This window comes from Hermetia illucens, chromosome 6 (genome assembly GCF_905115235.1).
Source record: "Hermetia illucens chromosome 6, iHerIll2.2.curated.20191125, whole genome shotgun sequence".
NCBI classification, from domain to species: Eukaryota; Metazoa; Arthropoda; class Insecta; order Diptera; family Stratiomyidae; genus Hermetia; species Hermetia illucens.
Window position 1 is genome coordinate 85,218,097 of NC_051854.1, and position 20,422 is coordinate 85,238,518.

At 43.9% G+C, this 20,422-nt stretch overlaps 1 protein-coding gene across 1 annotated transcript; it reads right to left on the reverse strand.

Annotated features, from left to right (window-relative positions):
* Positions 1–2,212: 2,212 nt before the first annotated feature.
* On the reverse strand, positions 2,213–18,840 carry LOC119658976 (golgin-84). Its single transcript, XM_038066856.1, has 3 exons — positions 17,885–18,840; positions 6,737–7,260; positions 2,213–2,665 (listed from the first exon to the last, which is right to left on the reverse strand). Exons 1-3 carry the CDS (start codon positions 18,705–18,707, stop codon positions 2,375–2,377), a joined length of 1,638 nt encoding a protein of 545 aa, XP_037922784.1. The 5' UTR covers positions 18,708–18,840; the 3' UTR covers positions 2,213–2,374.
* Between the last annotated feature and the right edge of the window lie 1,582 nt (positions 18,841–20,422).

Sequence of the window (20,422 nt, forward strand, 5' to 3'; positions counted from 1 at the left end):
TTAACCGCTCTTCTAATTTTTATTCGAAAGGCAGATTCCTGCTGCAGAACCCTCTTCTATTTTTGAATCGTCAACGCAGACGTATCTCGCCGGCCCAGTTTTTTCTACCTTTGAGGATAACTTAATCTCTTCAGCCAAGCAATTGCAGGGGGATCAGCGAATCAGAACAGAACAACAGAACATCACAAAGACTTTATTCAGTTCCTCCAGTAACTCTTCCAATGCTCATTTACCCCTCAAGTCCGCTATTTCGTCATAGATCTAAATAAATTAGTCTATGGTGTCAAGCTCATGGCAGCGATAATACCCAAACATTCGAGTTCTTTGTGGTGAGGCTAGTTTACATTGAAAATTCTTTTGTTTCGCCTTACCCACCACATTACAGATGCGTAAGTGCACATCGGCCTAGCGATAGCAACATATGTATATCCACATTACTATATGAGGCCTTAGTCCCCATGTCAAGGCAAAGGCCTTCCTGTAGAGTTCATAGGCTTTGAGAACTTGCTTCATCTTTATCTTTACATCCAAAATAATTACGAGATATTTCACTTCTTCAATGAGTTGAAGGATTAAACCCCTCATCTCTGGAATCCAAAAAACAATTCAGTTTCCTCCTTTTTGTAAATAATAACATTGCTAGATTTAGATTTATTTAGATTTAAGTCCATGCCTGAGGCATCAACTGTCAATCAATCAACAATCATTGTATATTTCTACACAGTTCCGTAATCTCGATCAACAGCTAGCACAGCGACGTCATCCGCTTAAGCTTTGCAGTTTTCATAGAAGTGAATTAATTAACATACTCCCCAGGAACGATGATAGCACACCTCCTTGAGAGTAGGGTTTCGCCGCTTCCGTTAGTAAGAAGAGGTTAACACCCACTTTAACACACAGCAATCTCTGCGTTAGCATAGCACTCCACTTAATTAAAGTGTCATCGGCACCATGCTCTGTAGCGGTAACACAAAGTTTTTCAAAGGGCTACAATCGAAGGCCCCTTCAATGTTCACAAACACCACCATTACGTACTCACCTTTCCGAGTTGCGTCCTTTATCTCTGAAACCAAGGAATGAAGAGCACACATGTCTTTCCACTTTCCTTTAAAACTTGAAATCCATGAGGCATGTGTTAATCATTATCAGCAACGGCGCAACAACCGGTATCTGGTCTAGTCCTACCTTATTAAGGAACTCCAGACATATCGGACAATTCGATATTCCTAAAAGCTGTCTGGCGTCCTGGTCTACGCCATTGTTCCATCATTGGCAGGCTCTCCCTCGTTTTCTTTTTCTACCATAGACTTTTCAGGCTGGATCATCCTCATCCATACGGATGAGGTGACCCGCCCACCGTAACCTATTGAGCCAGATTTTATCCACAACCTGACGGTCATTAATAGATTTCATAGTTATGTAGGGGGCCAAAAATTCTTCGGAGGATCAAGTCAAGGCGGTCAAGTGTCTTGTACAGTAAGAGCTTTGACCCTATGGTGAGACGATTTTGTAAGTTTTCTGTAAGCTGAAATAAGCTCTGTTTGCTACCAACAACCGTGCGCGGATTTCATCGAGGTAGCTGTTATCAGTTGTGATTTTCGACCCTAGATAGGATAAATTATCAACGGTCTCAAAGTTGTAGTCTCCTATCTTTATTTTTCTCGTTTGACCAGCGCGGTTTGACGTTGTTTCTTGCCTTCATTGATGTGCATAGGGCAGTAGTTGAGTGAACTTAAAGAGAATGGTCTTTCGCATTTATATGAGCACCACGGATCACTTTTTTCAGGGTCAGGTTAAAGAGGACCCCGCGGTTTCGAAGCAATTTCTAAAAAATATACTTTAATAAGTATGATAAAATACTATTATTTACTTTATTTAAACAGGTATCGGTATGGAGAGTATTTTGAGTCTCCTGAAGTAACTGACTTTTCTTTAAACGCACGCAACGAACGTCAAAACTAATACCCGATCCGGAAACTACTAATCGAGATCTTTAATTGGATACTCCACATGACCCCCTTAAACTGAATGTAGAACTAGGCTACTTAATGCAGCGAAGGGATTCACAGTTCCCACCTTTCTACTAAATTTCATATCAATAGGAGTAACCGTTTCAGTCAGTAAACCGATTTTAATAAGGTTTTGTTTTACACATTCTTATTATATAATGAAACATCGAGAATACGTACCAAGAAGTCAGAACAATGGAAAAAAATGTTCATCAGTTTTGAAATTTAATAGAATGTATTTTATTTGTTATTTCTAAATGTGCATAATACAATTTGAAACATAAAAGACAACTTAGTTGCCGTATGCATATAGTACATATAATAGTCCTTTAAATATAATTTAATTATTAACAGGTCACGATTTATCACGAAGGTGTTGAAGAGAGAAGAACAAACATAACCCATAAATGTAGGAATGCAATGTAAATGAAGACCATAATCCTCACTAATGGATAACGCCGTAAAAATACCCCCAACCGTATTCCAGCTGAATCCAGAGAAGTGTACGCACGTTTAACACGGCGTGTCACATTTGTATCAAATGGATTTTCTTGCATTAGAAGAGGCATTTGAGCCTTGACATCATCAGTGTCATTGACATTGATAATCTGCGATCTCTGCTGCCTCTGTTCGACCATTAAATGACGAAGTTGGTCCTAAAATTGTAATAGAAAACAGATGATAAGCCAATACCTTTTCTATATTTTATATACTTAAACCAAATAATAATTACAAAGCTACATAATTGAACACGAAAACCTACCTACTAATTAAATATATTTTTATGTTGTGGCAATTATGAAACGACACAAAGTAATCTAAGGAAGTAGTGCCCCAAAGTATCCATGGAGGATTTCCAGCGCAGCAGATCTACCAATTAACATATCAGTAACGGAATTAAATAAAGGCAGCAGTAGACAAAATATGTCAAGTAATGCATTGAGATGTTGCGCTTAACTCTCATCCACTCTCCCCAACGATACGTAAATAAACCGTGATTGAAAAGCTGATTCTACCAATAAAGATAAACGATACAATCCATACGATCACTGGAGACCGCCTGGGAGTAGGGATCGTGAGTGGCCTTTCTTCATTTATCGACAGCTAATTCATAGCTTTACCCATTGATCATGATATTCAAAACAACTCCGCCATATTATTTACATAATATGCTGATCCCAAGCCCAAATTAATGAGGAGGATTAGAGGTAATTACTCAGCATTTCTTCTCTTCTTTAGCCTTTGCCTTGTTCAGAAATAGGGTCGGTTCCTCATATGAGTGATCTAGATTGAGTCGAGAGGCTCTCAAATGATCATTTGATAAGCCATCGTAGGTAGGTAGGTAGGTATCAGTGGCCGCTCCTAGGAGCCCAATTAGCGCTTTGGTGCGCCGTTTTGATGCCACAAACTCCTAAGACCGTGACTGTTGTTATAGGAACAGGGAAGTGGAGTCCAGTTGGCTCGGATCTTCAGAGCCAGCCCGTAGCATTCACGAAAGAAAGCAGCTCTCCGACCATGTAACTAGAAATCTCACTGAGGTCCCCAAAGAATGGTTTACCCAGTGTCCGCAGCCTGACTCGAGCCAGAGCCGGGCAATCGCAGAGAAAGTGCATGAGGGTTTCCCTTCCTTCTCCGCAGCTTCGGCAATGCGAGTTGTAGGGTAAGCCGAGCCTAGCGGCATGGTCCCCTATGGGCCAGTGCCCCGTGCAGACCGCCGTAATCTTGAATGCATTTGCACGCGTCTGGCACAGGAGCTGATCGGGCTATGTTATAAGCGGGCCAAATTCTCCTTGATTTGGCACAGCTTGTAAGCCTTCGCCATCTCAGGCCCGCGGCTGCTAGGTAGTGCGAGTAGACTCGGCCCCCGACAGCCGCCAGCGGAACACCGACTGTGTTCCCCGAGGGACTGCCAAGAGCAGAGCCTTGCCTGGCCAATCCGTCAGCCCGCTCATTCCCTTCTATGTTCCTATGCCCGGGAACCCAGAGGAGAGTTATCTTGAGCGTGCCGCCCAGATGGTTGAGCGTATCTCTGCACTGCCCCACCAACCGGGAAGATGTCGTCGTTGAGTACAAGGCCTTGATGGCCGCTTGGCTGTCGGTCAGAATGGCTATGTTACGCTTGGGGCTCGAATCACGCTCCAGCCATCGACAGACTTCCAATATCGCCAGTACTTCCGCCTGGAATACACTGGTGAAACCTGGGAGACCATACGACTTGGGCACACCGTGTGTATTCGAGAAAACCCCCGCGCCGACTCCATAGGCCATCTTTGATCCGTCCGTAAAGAATACCGTGTCATAGTCTTGCAACACGCCGCCGGTCTTCCACTTTGCCCTGGTTGGAAGGTCCACAGCAAAGTTTCTCGTGAAGTTCAGCTTGCGTGTGACATAGTCCGTGGGGGATGCCCAGATTTCTCGAGGTATTTCATCTATGTAGAATGTTGCTGTGGCCGTAGGACTTCGCTGCCCAGCATCCGGACTCACGTAGTCTGACGGCGCTACACGCTGCAACATATTTGATGTGGAGGTCAAGGGGGAGGAGATGCAGTACATTGAGAGCATCTGCCGGGCAAGACTGCAGAGCCCCCGTAGCACCTGCACACGCGGTTCTTTGAATCCTATTAAGCTTCGTTCTATTGTATTTCTTCTTCAAAGCCTGCCACCATACAATAGATCCGTACGTCAGGATCGGACGCACTACAGCGGTGTACATCCAGAGAACCATCCTCGGCCGGAGACCCCATTTCTTGGCAAAGGTTCTCTTACAGGCATAGAAGGCTATACAGGCCTTCTTAACCCTCAGTTCTATGTTCAACCTCCAATTTAGCTTAGGATCCAGGATTACACCCAGATACTTCACATTAGAGGAAAGAACCAATCTTTGTTCATTCAGCCGTGGTAGATGGAATTCAGGTATCCTTGTCTTGGTGGTGAATAGCATCAGTTGCGTTTTGGTTGGGTTTATGCTGAGTCCGCATCTTGCGGCCCACAGGCACACCTTTCGCAACGCTCCTTCCATGATGTCGCTCATAATGGACGGAAACATCCCAGATACTAGTATCACCAAGTCGTCGGCATACGCCACCGCCTTCACCCCGCTGCTGTCTAACGTACGTAAAATTTTGTCCATTACTATTAACCAGAGCACCGGTGAGATAGCACCACCCTGGGGCGTGCCTCTGTTCACAGCTCTGGTCAAGTGGTTGCCTCCCAGATCGGATTGGATTATCCTGGTACTCAGCATGGATATAATCCAATGCGTGAGATACCCCTCCAATCCAACACCGGTCAAGGCTTCCTTGATGGCGTTGGTACTGACGTTGTTGTAGGCTCCTTCTATATCCAAGAAGGCAGCAAGGGTATACTGCTTGTACTGCAGCGACCGCTCAACCATCGTACTTTCGTTAAGTCTTTTTGACAACCCATTGGCGTCCATACTCAGAACACTCTTTGCTAGCGAATTTTTGTCAGGACGAAATACATTACCATATCATCCAAGTAACCTCTTTCACAATCTTGGACGATGGGTGCAACCATATATCGATCGCTGATGTTCTTATTTCGGACGTGACCACAGCATGTTACGCCACCGATCCAACGTAATATCTTCGGTCATTCTCTCTTCCCGAATCTGCCGACAACTATGATCATCTCGGTAAAAAGGCAAAATGTAACCAGTGTCAGGGAATGAAGGCTTTGGTACACGCAATGAGAATGACGTCGACTTTGCTAACACTAGTAATTTTTTCTTGCCAGTGCATGGTTTATTAAATGGTTGTCTCATTTTCATACATTCGATTTTGAGAAAGAAAAATTGATTTCGCTCACGGCAATACCGAATAGGGTAACGGGTGTCGAGGAAACAAAGAATTTATAAGATCAGGACTATTCTATTTATAAGACCGGTACTTCGCATACCCAGTAACTTGAGGGCTTTTTCGCCTCTGCCCATGGATACAATCGCACTTTACCGTCATCCGCTCAATTCCTTTTGTCTCAACACCAATGTTTCAAGCTCAGAGAATAACTTGCTAATAGTTCCCATCGAACTGAGCGGTTCAGGCCCTTTTAAACACAGACAAAGAAGCGGTTTAACTCAGGCTACTTCAGTACTTCAGTTTCCTCCAAGTTTCCATGAGAAGCCTACTTTCCTCCTCTACTGTTTTGTGTTTTCAAGGTGATCCGCTCGTCGGCACTCTGGAACAGCAATAGTGTTGTCGAACCAGAGTACCACGATGAAGGCTTGGAGCTTTATAGAAACATGTTGCCATATAACAGCACAGAGAGAACATTGGCGCGGAACAACTTGATGTTGAGTGTTGACGGATCCCACGCGGTGTCATCGTGAGGAAAGAAAACGCTACCAAGATAGACAAATTAATCGACGTCTCAATGTTTACTACGTTACTAGAGATAGGAAGAGCGCAATGACCCATCAGACTGAGACCCTTTGTTTTGCTGGTGTTATCTCCAGTCCGGCTCCGCTCCCTCTTTCGCTTTGCTTCGAAGATAAGGTAAATATAATTCTTGGTCTCCGCGGTGTACATGTTCAGATTGTGATGGTAGATACCAGCTGCTACTTACCTCCTTGCAGTTAAAAAATCCTTCGGAACCTTAAAATTTTATTCTTACTTTTATCCTCCCACCATCTGAGTAAATATATATTAATTTGGTCCAATAAAAAGTTATCTTGATTCATTTCAAATCAATTGGTATAAAACTATTACCTCTACTTTCTCCAACTGCAATCGCATAGCATTCCTCTCAGCCGTAACTGTTTCCAAAGCTGCCTGCTTCTTTACCAGCGCTTGAGTAAGTGATTGCATTCGATTCTCAAAGTTACCATTATCTGAAAGCAATGTAGGCGACTCGGACATTTGGGAACGCAACTTCATCAGTTCATTTGTCTTCTCATGAAGTCGAGCAGAAAATGATTTTTGTTGTCTGTTCATTTCGTCACGTACTGCATTCAATTCCTGGTTTAAGATGAGATTTTCCGATTCGAATTGTTGTGCACGACGTTGTTCTATTGTGAGTTTTTCACGATTTGCATTATGTATTGATGAGATTTCTGCTGTTTTGTCGTTGAGTTGTTGTTCAAGGTTTTCTATAAAAGCTTTGGACGATTCGATTTGATCGTGAAGATTTTTCATTTCGTCACGGAGATGTTGATTTTCTTGTCGCAAACCATTTATTTCCATATTCAGAATTTTTTCATTGTTGTTGTCAAGATTTTGGTCAGTACTAGAGCCTGAAAGATGGTAGAATCAAGGAGATAACATTATTTGTTGGATTATTTGAAGAAATTAAAAGAAAATTCCATACTTATTTACAATAAAATGCAAGTGGCAGCCTGAATCCTCTACCATTCAAATGATTCCCGTCCCGTCTCCCTTATTTCGCAACGGGTATGAAAACTAAGATCGGTTCGTGATAGTACTAAGAGAGGCTTTTTATTTGATATTCCAAAAGCCTATATTCGAAGAAAAAAATGTATGTCCCCGTTTGCATATATGCGTGGGATTTCATAGTTCCTATATGCCCACCAAATGTCGTTTCAATCGGTGTAGCGGCTTTAGAGAAAAGTGGGTAAGACTGACGGCACACCGGTGCACTATCCAAAACAAATAACGACGATGAGCTTGCGCCTCGAATTTCGCTCACCCTGTACACTGATAATTTCACTTCTTGTTTTCCTGCATCGCCCTGCATTTCAACTTGCCCTCGGCCTAACAGTTGAAATTAAGTTACATAATGTAATCGTAGAGCCATTGTCAGTAGTGACACTATTCGTTTTTGTGGTCGATTTTCAAGACAGAACAGAAGAGAGATCTGGAATTGTGGGCGTGGTTTCGGCCTGTAATTGCGATTGTATCAGCAAATCCTGCCGCCTTCTGCACTGCAAACTGTCACATTGTCGCCTAGTTGGCTTTATTTTCTTGACCTGGAGCGTTCTTGACACTATTTTTTCTTAGCTTCTTTTCACCAATCTCGAGGCTGTTGGAGAACTTGTACCGCTGCTGATCGGCAGGGTTAGTGGTGGATTCAGAAGTATGTCGGCAACCTCTTGTATCGTAGAGTCGGTCCATTGCGGTCATTGAAGATAGACTTAACTTTCTCGAACCACGTTTTCAGATTCTATTCATTTTCGCGAAAAAAGTACAAGTATTCAGACCTTAACGCCCTGGCACTGCACTCGAATACAGGGTCTCCCTTTTTTCCTCACTTTGTGCGGGATATGACCAGAAGAAACAACGTATGATAAGTATAAATTTGTTTCTTTGGATTCTCGTCTGCTATAGTTTTATACTACGCATCTATTTTTTATTTTGTGTGCAGGGCATTTATCAAATATGAATAATAAATTTGGACATTTTGACCATGGGTAAACAAGTCGGGAAACCGGAAGCTGGACGCTTCAGGTATGAAAGGTTTTATGTATTTCTTAGTACGTAGCACGTAATATATGCATATATTATGTGAGGATATCCACTTTCGGATGATATTGACATTCATATTCTTGAATTTCCAAATAAGCGACAACTTTGAAGTCTTTTAACTTTGTTAGTAATAGTGCGATTTCCACCGAACTTGGAGAGATCATGCTCTATATTATACCCTATATTGTTCGTGGTGCTATAATGAACTTAAGGAGGGTTTTGCAGCCAATTACTAACAATTATAGTAATATACTATTATTAACTTTATTTGTACAGATATCAGTATGGAAGGTATTTCGGAGCCCAGGCACCATATAGTGGCAGCCTCCTGACTTTTTTCAAATTTTTCGGTTGGGTAGATTCTGAGAATGGCCCCCTTAAAGGAATGATCATTTTCAACCCCCCGCACTCCCCACCTTTTCAGCAAATGTCAAAATTAAGAGTGGCTTTGAAAAGTACTAACCGAGATCTTTCATTTGATACCCCACATGACTACATTTGATGAAAAAAAATTGCACCCCCCCCCCCTTTTTAAGGTTTTGTGTAAACACAAAACCTTATTAAAATCGGTTTACTGTCTGTCTGTCTGTCTGTCCGTCTGTCTGTCTGTCTGTCTGTCCGTCACACGCATTTTTCTCGGAGACGGTTATAGCGATTGACACCAAATTTGGTGGAAAGCTGGGAACTGTGAACGCTCACGCATACAGTGAATTACATCCTTTTACAACGAATTTAAGGGGGGGTCCCCATACATGCAAAAGGGGGGTGTAAATTTTTTTTTCATCAAATATAGTCATGTGGGGTATCAGATTAAAGGTCTCGGTCAGTACTTTTCGAAGCTGGTCTTAGTTTTCACATTTGTTGAAAAGGTGGGGAGTGCGGGTGGTTGAAAGTGACCATTCCTTTACGGGGGCCATTCTCAGAAACTACCAAACCGAAAAATCTGAAAAAAAATCAAGAGGCTGCCACTATATGGTGCCTGGGCTCCGAAATACCTTCCACACTGATATCTGCATAAATAAAGTTAATAATAGTATATTACTATAATTTTTAGTAATTCCCTGCAGAACCCCCTTAAATTCATGCTAGGACCACGAAATTTCGCAACAATATAGGGTATAACATAGAGCATAATCTTACCAAGTTTGGTGGAAATCGCACTATTACTAACAAAGTTATAATACGTCAAAGTTGTCGCTTCTTTGCAAATTCAAGACTATGAATGTCAATATCATCCGAAAGTGGATATTCCCACATAATATATGCATATATTACGTGCTACGTACTAAGAAATACACAAAACCTTTCGTACCTGAAGCGTCCAGCTTCCGGTTTCCCGACTTGTTTTTTTTTGTTGTGCTTACACGGAGGTGGAAAATCTTAGAAAGACACGTCCGCCGCAGCTCCTACAGCGGGCGCGTGTGGGATTCACACCCACTAAAAACCACCCCCGGTCTCTCCAGCCGCAGCCCCGCGGGACCACCATTGAGGTATTACTTCGCGGGGTAGGTTTGCTCTTAGGCACTCATCCTTCTCCTATTTGCAGCTTTCCTCCTTCTTTGTTCCTTCAGCAACTCCTCCTGCATTTGGATGATTGCGGAGCCAACCGCAAGCCACTTCTCCTCGGACTCCAGTATCTCAGTAACCAAGCTCTCCGGGGTCCCGCTCCTGCCCAGCACCTGGTTTAAGCTCCTTCTCTCCATCGCAAATCGTGGGCAGTGAAACATCACATGCTCTGGATCCTCCGGTATGCCATCGCATCTGGGACAGTTCGGAAAATCATCCAACCCAAAGCGGTGCAGATACTGCCTGTAGCAACCACCGTGTCCCGTGAGGAACTGGGTAATGTGGTAGTTGGTCTCCCCATGTTTTCGCTCAAGCCACACCCTAATGTGCGTCCACCGACCTTTCGCAGACTCGTCCCATCTGCGTTGCCAGAGATTAAGCGACTCTGACCTTGCCGCACTTCTACGCTGTGCATGCCCCTCCATATGTCTTGCATTGTACAGGACACTCATTTCTTTGGCCAGAATGTCAACCGGGATCATGCCTGCCACCACCAATACTGCCTCATCTGATGTGGTTCTAAAAGCACTGCAAACCCTCAAAGCCATCCGCCGGTAAACCGAGTTCACCTGCTTCCGTCTCTGACAGTTTGCAAGCGCCTCTGCCCACACAGGCGACGAGTAGAGCAGGATGGACCGCACCACTCCGGCTACCACCAACCTCCGGCAATGTTTCGGCCCACCAATATTTGGCAACATTTTTGCAAGTGCCGTGGTGGCACTGGCTGCCTTTTGGCATGCATACTCTAGGTGTTCCCTAAAACTCAATTTGGTGTCAATTATTACCCCCAAGTATTTGATAGCCGGCTTTGATACGACCGTATGTCCACCGACCTCCACTTTTACAGTGTTATTTTTCTTGCGTTTCGTTATTAAGACCGCTTCCGTTTTCGCGTCCGCCAAGGTCAGCCCGGCCTTTTCTAGCCAGGTCTTTACCGCTCTCACTGTTTCTATTGCGTAAACCTCCACATCTTCTGGGTGTTTTGCTGCAACAACCACAGCTAGGTCATCAGCAAAGCCGACAATCGTAGTCCCCTCTGGGGCGGGAAGAGCAAACACCCCATTATACATGATATTCCACAGCAGGGGACCAAGTACCGATCCCTGTGGTACCCCGGCTGTGACAATGTACTCTTTGAGGCCCTCATCCGTCCCGTACCAGAGAGTCCTCTCTGAGAGGTAGTTTTCCACTAAATTCGCTAAGTATCCGGGGACACCTATGTCAGCCAACGCCCGTTTAATTCTATTCCAGTTGGCCGAGTTGAATGCGTTTTTGACATCCAACGCCACCACGGCACAGCAGCCGCCAGAAATCAGTGCACCTTTTGCCAGGTTTACCACCATGCCAATTGCGTCCACCGTAGAGTGGACTTCCCCATTGTATCCAACAGGCAGATAGGACGATACGACGCTGGGTTTCCAGGTGGCTTGCTTTTTCCACTGGGCAGGGAATATTCTTTCTTTTAGGCACGCCTCAAAGGTGTTGGCGAAAAGGTCGGGCCTAGTCTTCACTGCCAGTTTCAAAGCTCGGTTGGGGATGCCATCCAACCCTGGGGCCTTGTTGTCACCGAACGTACCACATATTTCCCGCAGCTCCTCCACAGTTACAGGCGGTATTATGTCGTCATTTAGCTGGACAAAAATTTGCCTTCCCCTATTTTCGTGGTGAGGGAACAGAGTAGTAACAATCTGTTTCAGGAGGCGCGGACAGGTCACCTGGGGTGATTTCCACAGCCTTTTCATCACCACTCTGTAAGCCTCGCCCCAAGGGTTTATGTCGGCATGGTCGCACAGCTGTTTAAAGCAGTTCTTTTTGCTCCTCCGAATGGCTTCCTTTAGGCGGCCACGCAATTGCTTGTGTGCCTCCTCTCGACCGTCGCCACCGGGTTTTCCCCTGAGCCTCTGGCAAAGCCTCCTTGCCCGAAAACATGCGGCTCGCAAACTTGCGATTTCGTTGTTCCACCAGTAGTTGGATTGCCTACTGGGGAGCAATCGCCTTCTGGGCATAGTAACATCGCATGCTTCCGTCACCCATGGAGTGATCTGGGTGGCTTTCTCTCCAGCCGTACCATTCAGGGATATGTCGGATTTGAGCAGCGCGGAAAACGTGTCCCCCTCGAAAGCTTTCACTGTCCAGCCAAGCATACCACCCGGCATTCTGCGAAAACTCTTTTTCGAGCTCGATCCGCCCTTGATCTCTATGCAGATTGCCTGGTGGTCGCTGTGAGTATAGTCCTCACTGACATGCCAAGCGATTCTACTGGCTAAAGTGGCACTCACGTATGTCAGGTCCACTATAGACCCCAGGCTCCTTCCCCGGAAAGTGTACGAAGACCCAATATTCGCCAGTACCACGTCCAGCTCCGCGAATGCTTCGAGGAGAACACGTCCCCTGACATTAGTTACCCGGCTGCCCCATTCAAGAGCCCACGCATTGAAATCGCTTCCTATTATGATCGGCCAACGTCCTCTTGCATCCAAAACAAGAGCAGCAAGCATCCGCTTATACTCGACGAGTGTAGCGCTGGGTGGAGCATAGCAGCTGTAGATGTAGATGCCCTTCACCTTCGCTCTGATGAAGCCCTCCTCCGGGTGCTCCATTATTTCCTGGAAGGCTGGGCTGGACTGATGTGGCCTTCCACTCCGCATCTCCTGCATTGCTTTGACCTGTCATTTGGGTTAGTGCATGACTTCGCAATGTGACCAAAGCCAAGGCATCTAAAGCACCGTTTTAACGCCACCTGTTCCCTAAGGCGACACATAACCCAGCCTATTCTCACTCTCCCTGCTGCTAACTCTGCTGCACTCCCCACCTTTCCAGCAAATGTCAAAACTAATAGTGGCTTCGGAAAGCACTAACCGAGACCTTTCATTTGATACCCACCATGACTACATTTGATGAAAAAAAATTTGCACCCCCCTTAAATTCGTCATAAAAGGATCTAACTCACTGTATGCGTGAGCGTTCACAGTTCCCAGCTTTCTACCAAATTTGGTGTCAATCGCCATAACCGTCTCACAGACAGACAGACAGTGAACCGATTTTAATAAGGTTTTGTGTTTACTCAAAACCTTAAAAAGGCGACCTTTAACCACGTAGAATAACAGAAGTAATGGCCCTCATTGATCTGAAAACGTTTTCCAACCGCGAAATATCACGAAGGTTGAAGGTATCTGAAGCCACCGTACTAAGCGCGAAACGAAGGAATAGATGCTGTAGGAAACCCATTTGTACTACCAGGTCAGAAAGATATCTGGAAAATTTGCTTAGAAAACAGATGTGCTACCACAGGATAGATAAAATCTCAACTGGAAGATGCTAATGTAATTGCATTTGAGCGCACTTTACGTAGAAAATTAAAGGATTTACATTTAAAGGCCTACCGACTCGCCAAGAGAGAATTAACGGCTGCGATGAAAGCCAAGCGTCGGAAATGGGCCACTTAGTGGCGTGATAAAGATTTCAACTTCCGGAGATCGGTAAGTTGATATTAGATGCATCATTATAAAATAATGAAAGATAAGCATTGATACTTAGGATATTCATTTATTTTTTTTTATTCTTGATAGGTCTGCTTTAGCGATGAAAGCACATTTGAAATTTTGAAGAATAGAACTCAGTTTGTGCGCCGTCGTCCTGGAGAAAAATTTAATCCTGACTTCGTGATTCACACTGTGAAGCACCCTACAAAGATGATGAATTATCAGCGGCAAAGGTACTGGATGTTTGTACGTCCTAAAAGGCATTATGAGGCAAGATCAGTATATAGAAGTCTTGCAAACTCGGTTGGTTCCCCAGCTCAGAAAGTGGTTACCGAATGGGGAGCCATTCATTTTCATGCAGGATGATGCTCCCTGTCACACGGCGCGATCTTTGAAAACTTATTTGGAAGAGCAGAATATTCCTCTATTGGATTGGTCGGGTAATTGCCTCGATATGAACCCCATTGAAAATGTGTGGGAGCTGATGAAGAGGGAAGTGGCTAAAGAGGTGATCACAACCAAAACTTCTAGCTTCTAGAGAAAATAAACCATGTGTGGAACCATCATCTTCAATTGCAGGATACAGTACAATGTTACATTGACAGCATGCCGCGCAGAATTGAAGTTATCGTAGCAGCAAAAGGTGGCTCACGAAAATATTAATATTTTATGGCAATTAGGTAACTATGTATATTATACATACAAATTATATAAATGTGTCTATTAATAAATTTTAAAGCTGGAAAACACGACGTCTAATAATATGGCCAGGGACTATACATTATCCGTGCCCCGAATAAGGACGGACTTAACGTTCGCGATTTAGGCTATGATGAAAGAATTTAACATCGAAAATCCTATTATGTTCGCTTTCTCAAACGTGGACATTCTGGGGTTGTCCGGATGATTCAAGTGTTTAGAGCGCTAGGCTGTCGCAGCGGAAATCCGCGGTTCAAATTTCACTGGGTGGCTGAAGAATTTGTTATCGTGACTGGATGTCGGATACCAGGCGATTCAGCTTGTTCGTATTATTCTGGGATTCGAAATTCCATAGTAGGAATTTGGAGGGCAGTCCTCCCTGTTTTGTAGAAAGGCCCGCGCATTCTGCGGAATCCCTACTCACTTAACGCCGAACTGGGCCGCATTGTACAATGATTATCCCCTATGCATCTTTTCGGGTTGATGACAACAGCCTAGAAGACGTTAAGGATTGCCCACTTTTCATTATGAAGAGGCAGTATTCTCTAAAAAATTAAGAAGGTACCAGGGCCCGACGTTATCTCGGCAGACCTACACCTCAGCGCGTTCAACGCTTGCCGGAGGGCATTTTCCCTTGTCGTTGGAAGGTGATAAAGTCACATTGAACGCCAAAGGAAAAGGTGTTTGCATACCGACCACTCTGTACACTTGAAATGGCTCACCGAACATATCAGAATGCTTCAATTTTGTATTCTATGCGCTAGGCTACCTCTTGCGGATATTGATGGATGATCTGAGAGAACACTTACTAATCTGTGGACCTTGAAAGACCAGAGAGGGGATGGAGATCACATCGGGGTGAAACGGGGCTCCTTCGTAGGGCCGGACCTTCGGAACACTTTCTATGATAATCTGCTAAGACTCGACATGCCAAAAGAGCCGCGCCTGATCGGTTATGTAGATGATGTTCCGGCATTTACTGCCGGACGCAGGCGAAAACCAGAGCTTGATATTTTGATGCGACGGGTAAACGAATGTTACACCAAGTGGTTCATCAACTTGTGCTCAAGGTATGGGACAGCGAATCAATGCCTGACGATTGACAACGAGGCATTATCTGTCTCATACATAAAAAGGGTGATATCACACAGTGCAGCAATTATAGAGGTATCACGTTGCTGAGTACCATCTATAAGATATTCTCCACTATCTTACTAGGCCCCATACGCCCAGAACATCATTGGCCCATACCAAAGAGGCTTCACTCCAGGCAAATCAGCAACAGATCAGATTTTCTCTCTGCGGCAAGCGATGGAAAAACTGTTGGAATATGGACAATAGTTGCACCATCTGTTCATCGACTTTAAAGACGCCTATGCTAGCATAGCCAGGGTAAAACTGTACACGGCCATGAGAGAATTCGGTATCCCGACGAAATTAATAAGACTGATTAGGCTGACCCTGACCAATGTGCGAGGCCAGATAAAAGCAGCAGGATCACTCTCAAGACCATTCGACATCAACAACGGTCTACGACAAGGGGATGCGCTATCATGCGTCCTCTTCAACTTGGCCCTCGAGAAAGTGATCCGTGATGCCGAGGTAAATGCAAGGGGTACGATCCTCTTCAAGTCCACCCAACTACTGGTCTATGCTGACGATATCGACATCATGGGAAGAATCATCCGAGACGTACAAACTGCCTTCATCCAGATCGAGCAGGCGGCGCGAGATTTTGGGCTGCACATCAATGAAGGCAAGACAAAATATATGGTGGCAACGTCAGCACCGAAGACGAATCAACCAACAACATCAAACCGCACTGGTCAAACACAAACACGAAGAAGAATAAGGATAGGAGAATACAACTTTGAGACTGTTGACAGTTTCTCCTATCTAGGGTCGAAAATCACAACCGATAACAACTACGATGATGAAATCCGCGCACGGTTGTTGTCAGCCAACAGAGCCTATTTCAGCTTACAAAGACTGTTCCGCTCGAAACGTCTCACCATAGGGTCAAAGCTCTTACTGTACAAGACTATGATCTTGCCAGTCCTCATGTATTCCTCGGAAACTTGGGTTCTTAGCAAGAAAAATTGCGAACTCTTGGTCGCGTTCGAGAGAAGAATCCTCCGAAGAATTTTTGGCCCCCTACATGAGGATGGACGATTCCGTAGCCTACACAATGACGAAATCTATGAGCGATACCATGACCGTCCGGTTGTGGATAAAATCCGGCTCAATAGGTTACGGTGGGCGGGTCACTTAATCCGTATGGATGAGGATGGTCCCACCCGGAAAGTCTATAAGGGCAATATCTATGGTAGAAAAAGAAAACGAGGCAGACCCTGCCTAAGATGGAGCGATGGCGTGGGTCAGGACGCCAGACAGCTTTTGGGGATATCGAATTGGTGGACCTCGGCGCAAAACCGGGATGTCTGGAGTTCCTTATTAAGGCAGGCCTAGACCGGATACCGGCTGTTGCGCCGTTGATGATGATGATGGGTAAACGAATGTATAACTGATCATAGTTTCAGCTTTGGCCTGAAAAAACCGACAAAATAGTGAATCCCGATTCCAATCCTATGTCAATCGGCAAGTTGATCAACGCTTAAGTACCTTCGACGCTCGACTCGATTATGAACTTTTTCCAGCAAATCAAGGCAGCAGCGGACAAAGTTCCGAACTTAAGTAGGGTAATGGCAAAAGCTAGAACTCCTCCTTGTAGCAAAAGACGTCTTCTCATGTGTGCAACGCGGTATTTTTTGCTTTATAGCCCAGAGGCACGAGCTGATGCTGCTGATAGTAGTTGAACCGAAAACATGATGAGATTATTATTTTCTTACCTAGCTGCCAAGCGGTTATGGAGGTTTTCCGTCGTACCTGAACGAGATCCACTGATTGCGTGTTCTGCAATGAGGTCGTGGACGATCACACATTTTTTCGTGTGGAAAGTGGGATGGGATCCGTCAGCAACTTTATGCAGATCCAATTGAACTCTTTCTGAACAATATTGTTAAAAAGATACTGATGGAGCCAAGTCGCGCATTACGCGCTCAATCGGTGGAAGGACCGGATAGCAAACAGTTCTTTGAACTACCAATTCCCTGCCCCCTGTCTCCTTCGCCCGTCGGTGAAAGAAATTGCCTGACTTGAAGGCTCTCTAATAAGGCATACCCGGAGAACCAATCCGAAGTAATCTGTCGAACGATTCCAGGCTAGTTCTCTGATGACGGGAGGTGTTTACTTGGTAGTGCAACGGCTAATCTCAGTGCGTAAATGCATTCACTCGTCCTACCCATAAAAACGCACACATATCCTATCCAGAGTCGGCATACGGCCCATATATACATGAACGCGTTGTTCGGGACATGGCCAATTCCCATTGATAGAACACACATGTTGAAAAAGGGGCGACAATTCCATTACAGGATATTCCAAGCAAAAATCAGGAAGCAAACCTTTTCAATACGTTATTGGCAAAGGAATACTTTAGAATAAACGGTCGCTTGGCTCTCTCACCTCTCAAAAAAATTCAGCTATGCGTAACAGTTAAATAATTCTGAGGTGTTGAAGGAAGAGGAGGAGAGGATATTGGAGCCCATAAAGCATATGTATCCAAATAATAAGCGCCGCATTTTTAACTTGCCTTACAATAAACGTACCATTCACTGAAAAATCTTACCTTTTGCTTTTAATTCTTCGATGATCTTCTCCTTCATTTGTAACGTCGCTTGGGCTTTCTTTCTATATTCTTGCAGTTCAATCGATTTCTGGCTTATCTCCTTCGTTTGCCAATCACTTTTCTCAGTCAACTCGATAATAGACTGCCTCACTTTCGAGAGGTTCGTCTCCAGTTCAGAAATTGACTTGATATATTCGTCCACACTTGATTTAATTTGGTCACGTTCTTTCGTCACTTCATCGCGTTCAACGGCCAGCGCATCAACCAATTGCTCCAGTTCTCGTATTCGATTCTCTGCCCCAGATTGTTTAATCTGCGCCTGCAGGACATCAAGGTCTCCTTGAAGCTCGTTCCGCTCGGCTGTGACTTCAGCCAGGATAATTTTCATGGCAGCCAGCTCACGTTCAAGACTCAAATCCTGATTGGATGTTTTCGAATTGGAGTGAGTCGAGGATGTCATCTCTTGTTCGATAACTGTGCCGTCCGTCCGGGAACCAATTGAACTTCGACGAGAAGAAATATTCGATCCGCCTCCGCTGAGTTTGTCTGATTTCACTGAGCCCTCGCCATTTTCAATTTTCATTGGCACATTCAAGTCATTTCGAGCGCTCCTTTTAGGAGTTAGTGAGCGGCTAAGGGAGAGGGAGTTTGATGAAAGATTTCTTCTGATTGTTTCTGTTGATATTGGGTCTATGCGGGGTTCTTCGGTTTCACTTTTTGTAGACTCCGGACGGTTGGGTTGTTGAAGGACATTTGCTGCATTTTGGTCGAGTTTGTTAAGGATGTTCTCCGCGCGACCGGCTAAATCACTGATCCACGACATCGCGAGGAATTTGTAGGTGTTCCGAACTTGAAATGTCTTGTATTTGGGCTCATTCAGTGCAATTTTACGGGTAAAGTCGACAACCGACACATCACAAATTTGTCGACAAGTACATCAATTGGAAATGTCAGTTGTTTTATCAAGTGGACTTGGAATGTGGGAAAGTATTGTCAGATGGGTAAAATACATCCGTCCCGCTTTCTCAATTCAGAATTAGTTTTTCTGGGACAAGTGGATGCTCAAATTGAACGTTAAATTCGAATATGTTGTTTATACAAACGTAACTTGAAATATTTGTTAAAATAGTCAGTCGCGAAAATAACGATCTCCCGGCAATTAATCAATGATCAGTTGGTTTCATTCTAAAAAATCTAGAATTGAGTGCCACATCGGCAATGCAAAATTATGAAACTATAGAAAACAATATACAGAGAGCAAAATGAAATCCGGACAACGTCGTAGGAAATGCATAAGTGTCCCGAAAAAGGTTACCAATAAAGATTGATATTTAAAAAAATGCATACCAGCGCAGAGAAATCGGGTATTTGTCAAACATCCAAGATATTAATAAAACTTACATTTAGAGCATTTGAGTAAATAGTGTCCATATAAATAAAAAAATCAAAACGGTCGCCTTTAACTTTACTAATTTGAGGAAAGCGACAAGTAGTCGCCGAAATATGCATATTCGCAAATTGATAAAAAAAAATTAGTAAAGTTAAAGGAAACTGTTTTAGATTTTTTATTCAAGATATGCCAAAACAATGACCTGAAACATAAAGCTTGAAAAACACGCATGTGGTAGTATTCAGTTACCCAAAGTTACTCAAGACCTCTCCACAATCCACGAAGTGCAATATTATTGAGAACCTGCGAGATTATGTCGAGGGTCCCATTTCAAACAAAAATTACTTGATGGAACGCCTTCTCGAATAGTGGAGAAAAAATCCAACCGAATATGTCCAACGTTTAGTCACATCTATGCCACTGCCCCGTAAAGAATGTACATTATCTATCACTCTCAATTTGAAATATTAACTAATCATTTTTTTGAGTTTTTAAAGTCATTATTCCGACTTTATAGCACTGTCCGAATTTCAATTTTGCTTATGAAAATAGACTTTCTTTTGCTATTCACCCCCAGTAAGTGTTTTGTTTGTTTGTTTTTTCCATGACGACGACGTTGTTCCCCTTGTCCGCCTTGAGGAAGTATAGCGGTTTATCACGATTTTCACGTATTGTTTTTAAATAGCGTTTACAAATTTTTAACGGCGCGTTATTCCGAATGATTTTACTTAGACCCGAACGAATTTCATCCTTAGTTTCGTTTAGTTAGTTTTTAGTTTTTTAGGGTGGCGAATTTTTTATTTAGAACCTCTCCTCTATAAACAAGATTCATAATAAAATCGAGTTTACACTAGAGGTAGAAAAGGATGGGGTTCTACCTTTCCTGGATCTAAATATCGTCAACTCCAACGGAAAGCTTAAGTTCGAGATATACCGTACGCCTACAGCAACGCAGAGAACGATACCAGTAACTTCACATCACACATTTTCCCAAAAAATGGCTGCCTATAATTGCATGATTCACCGACTGATCACATACCCTTTTTCGGAATACGGTTTCAATAAGGAACGACAGTTTTTTATTGACACCGCTATTAAGAATGGGTATAATTCTCAGACCATTGAGAAATTGATTGGAAGGAAAGTCA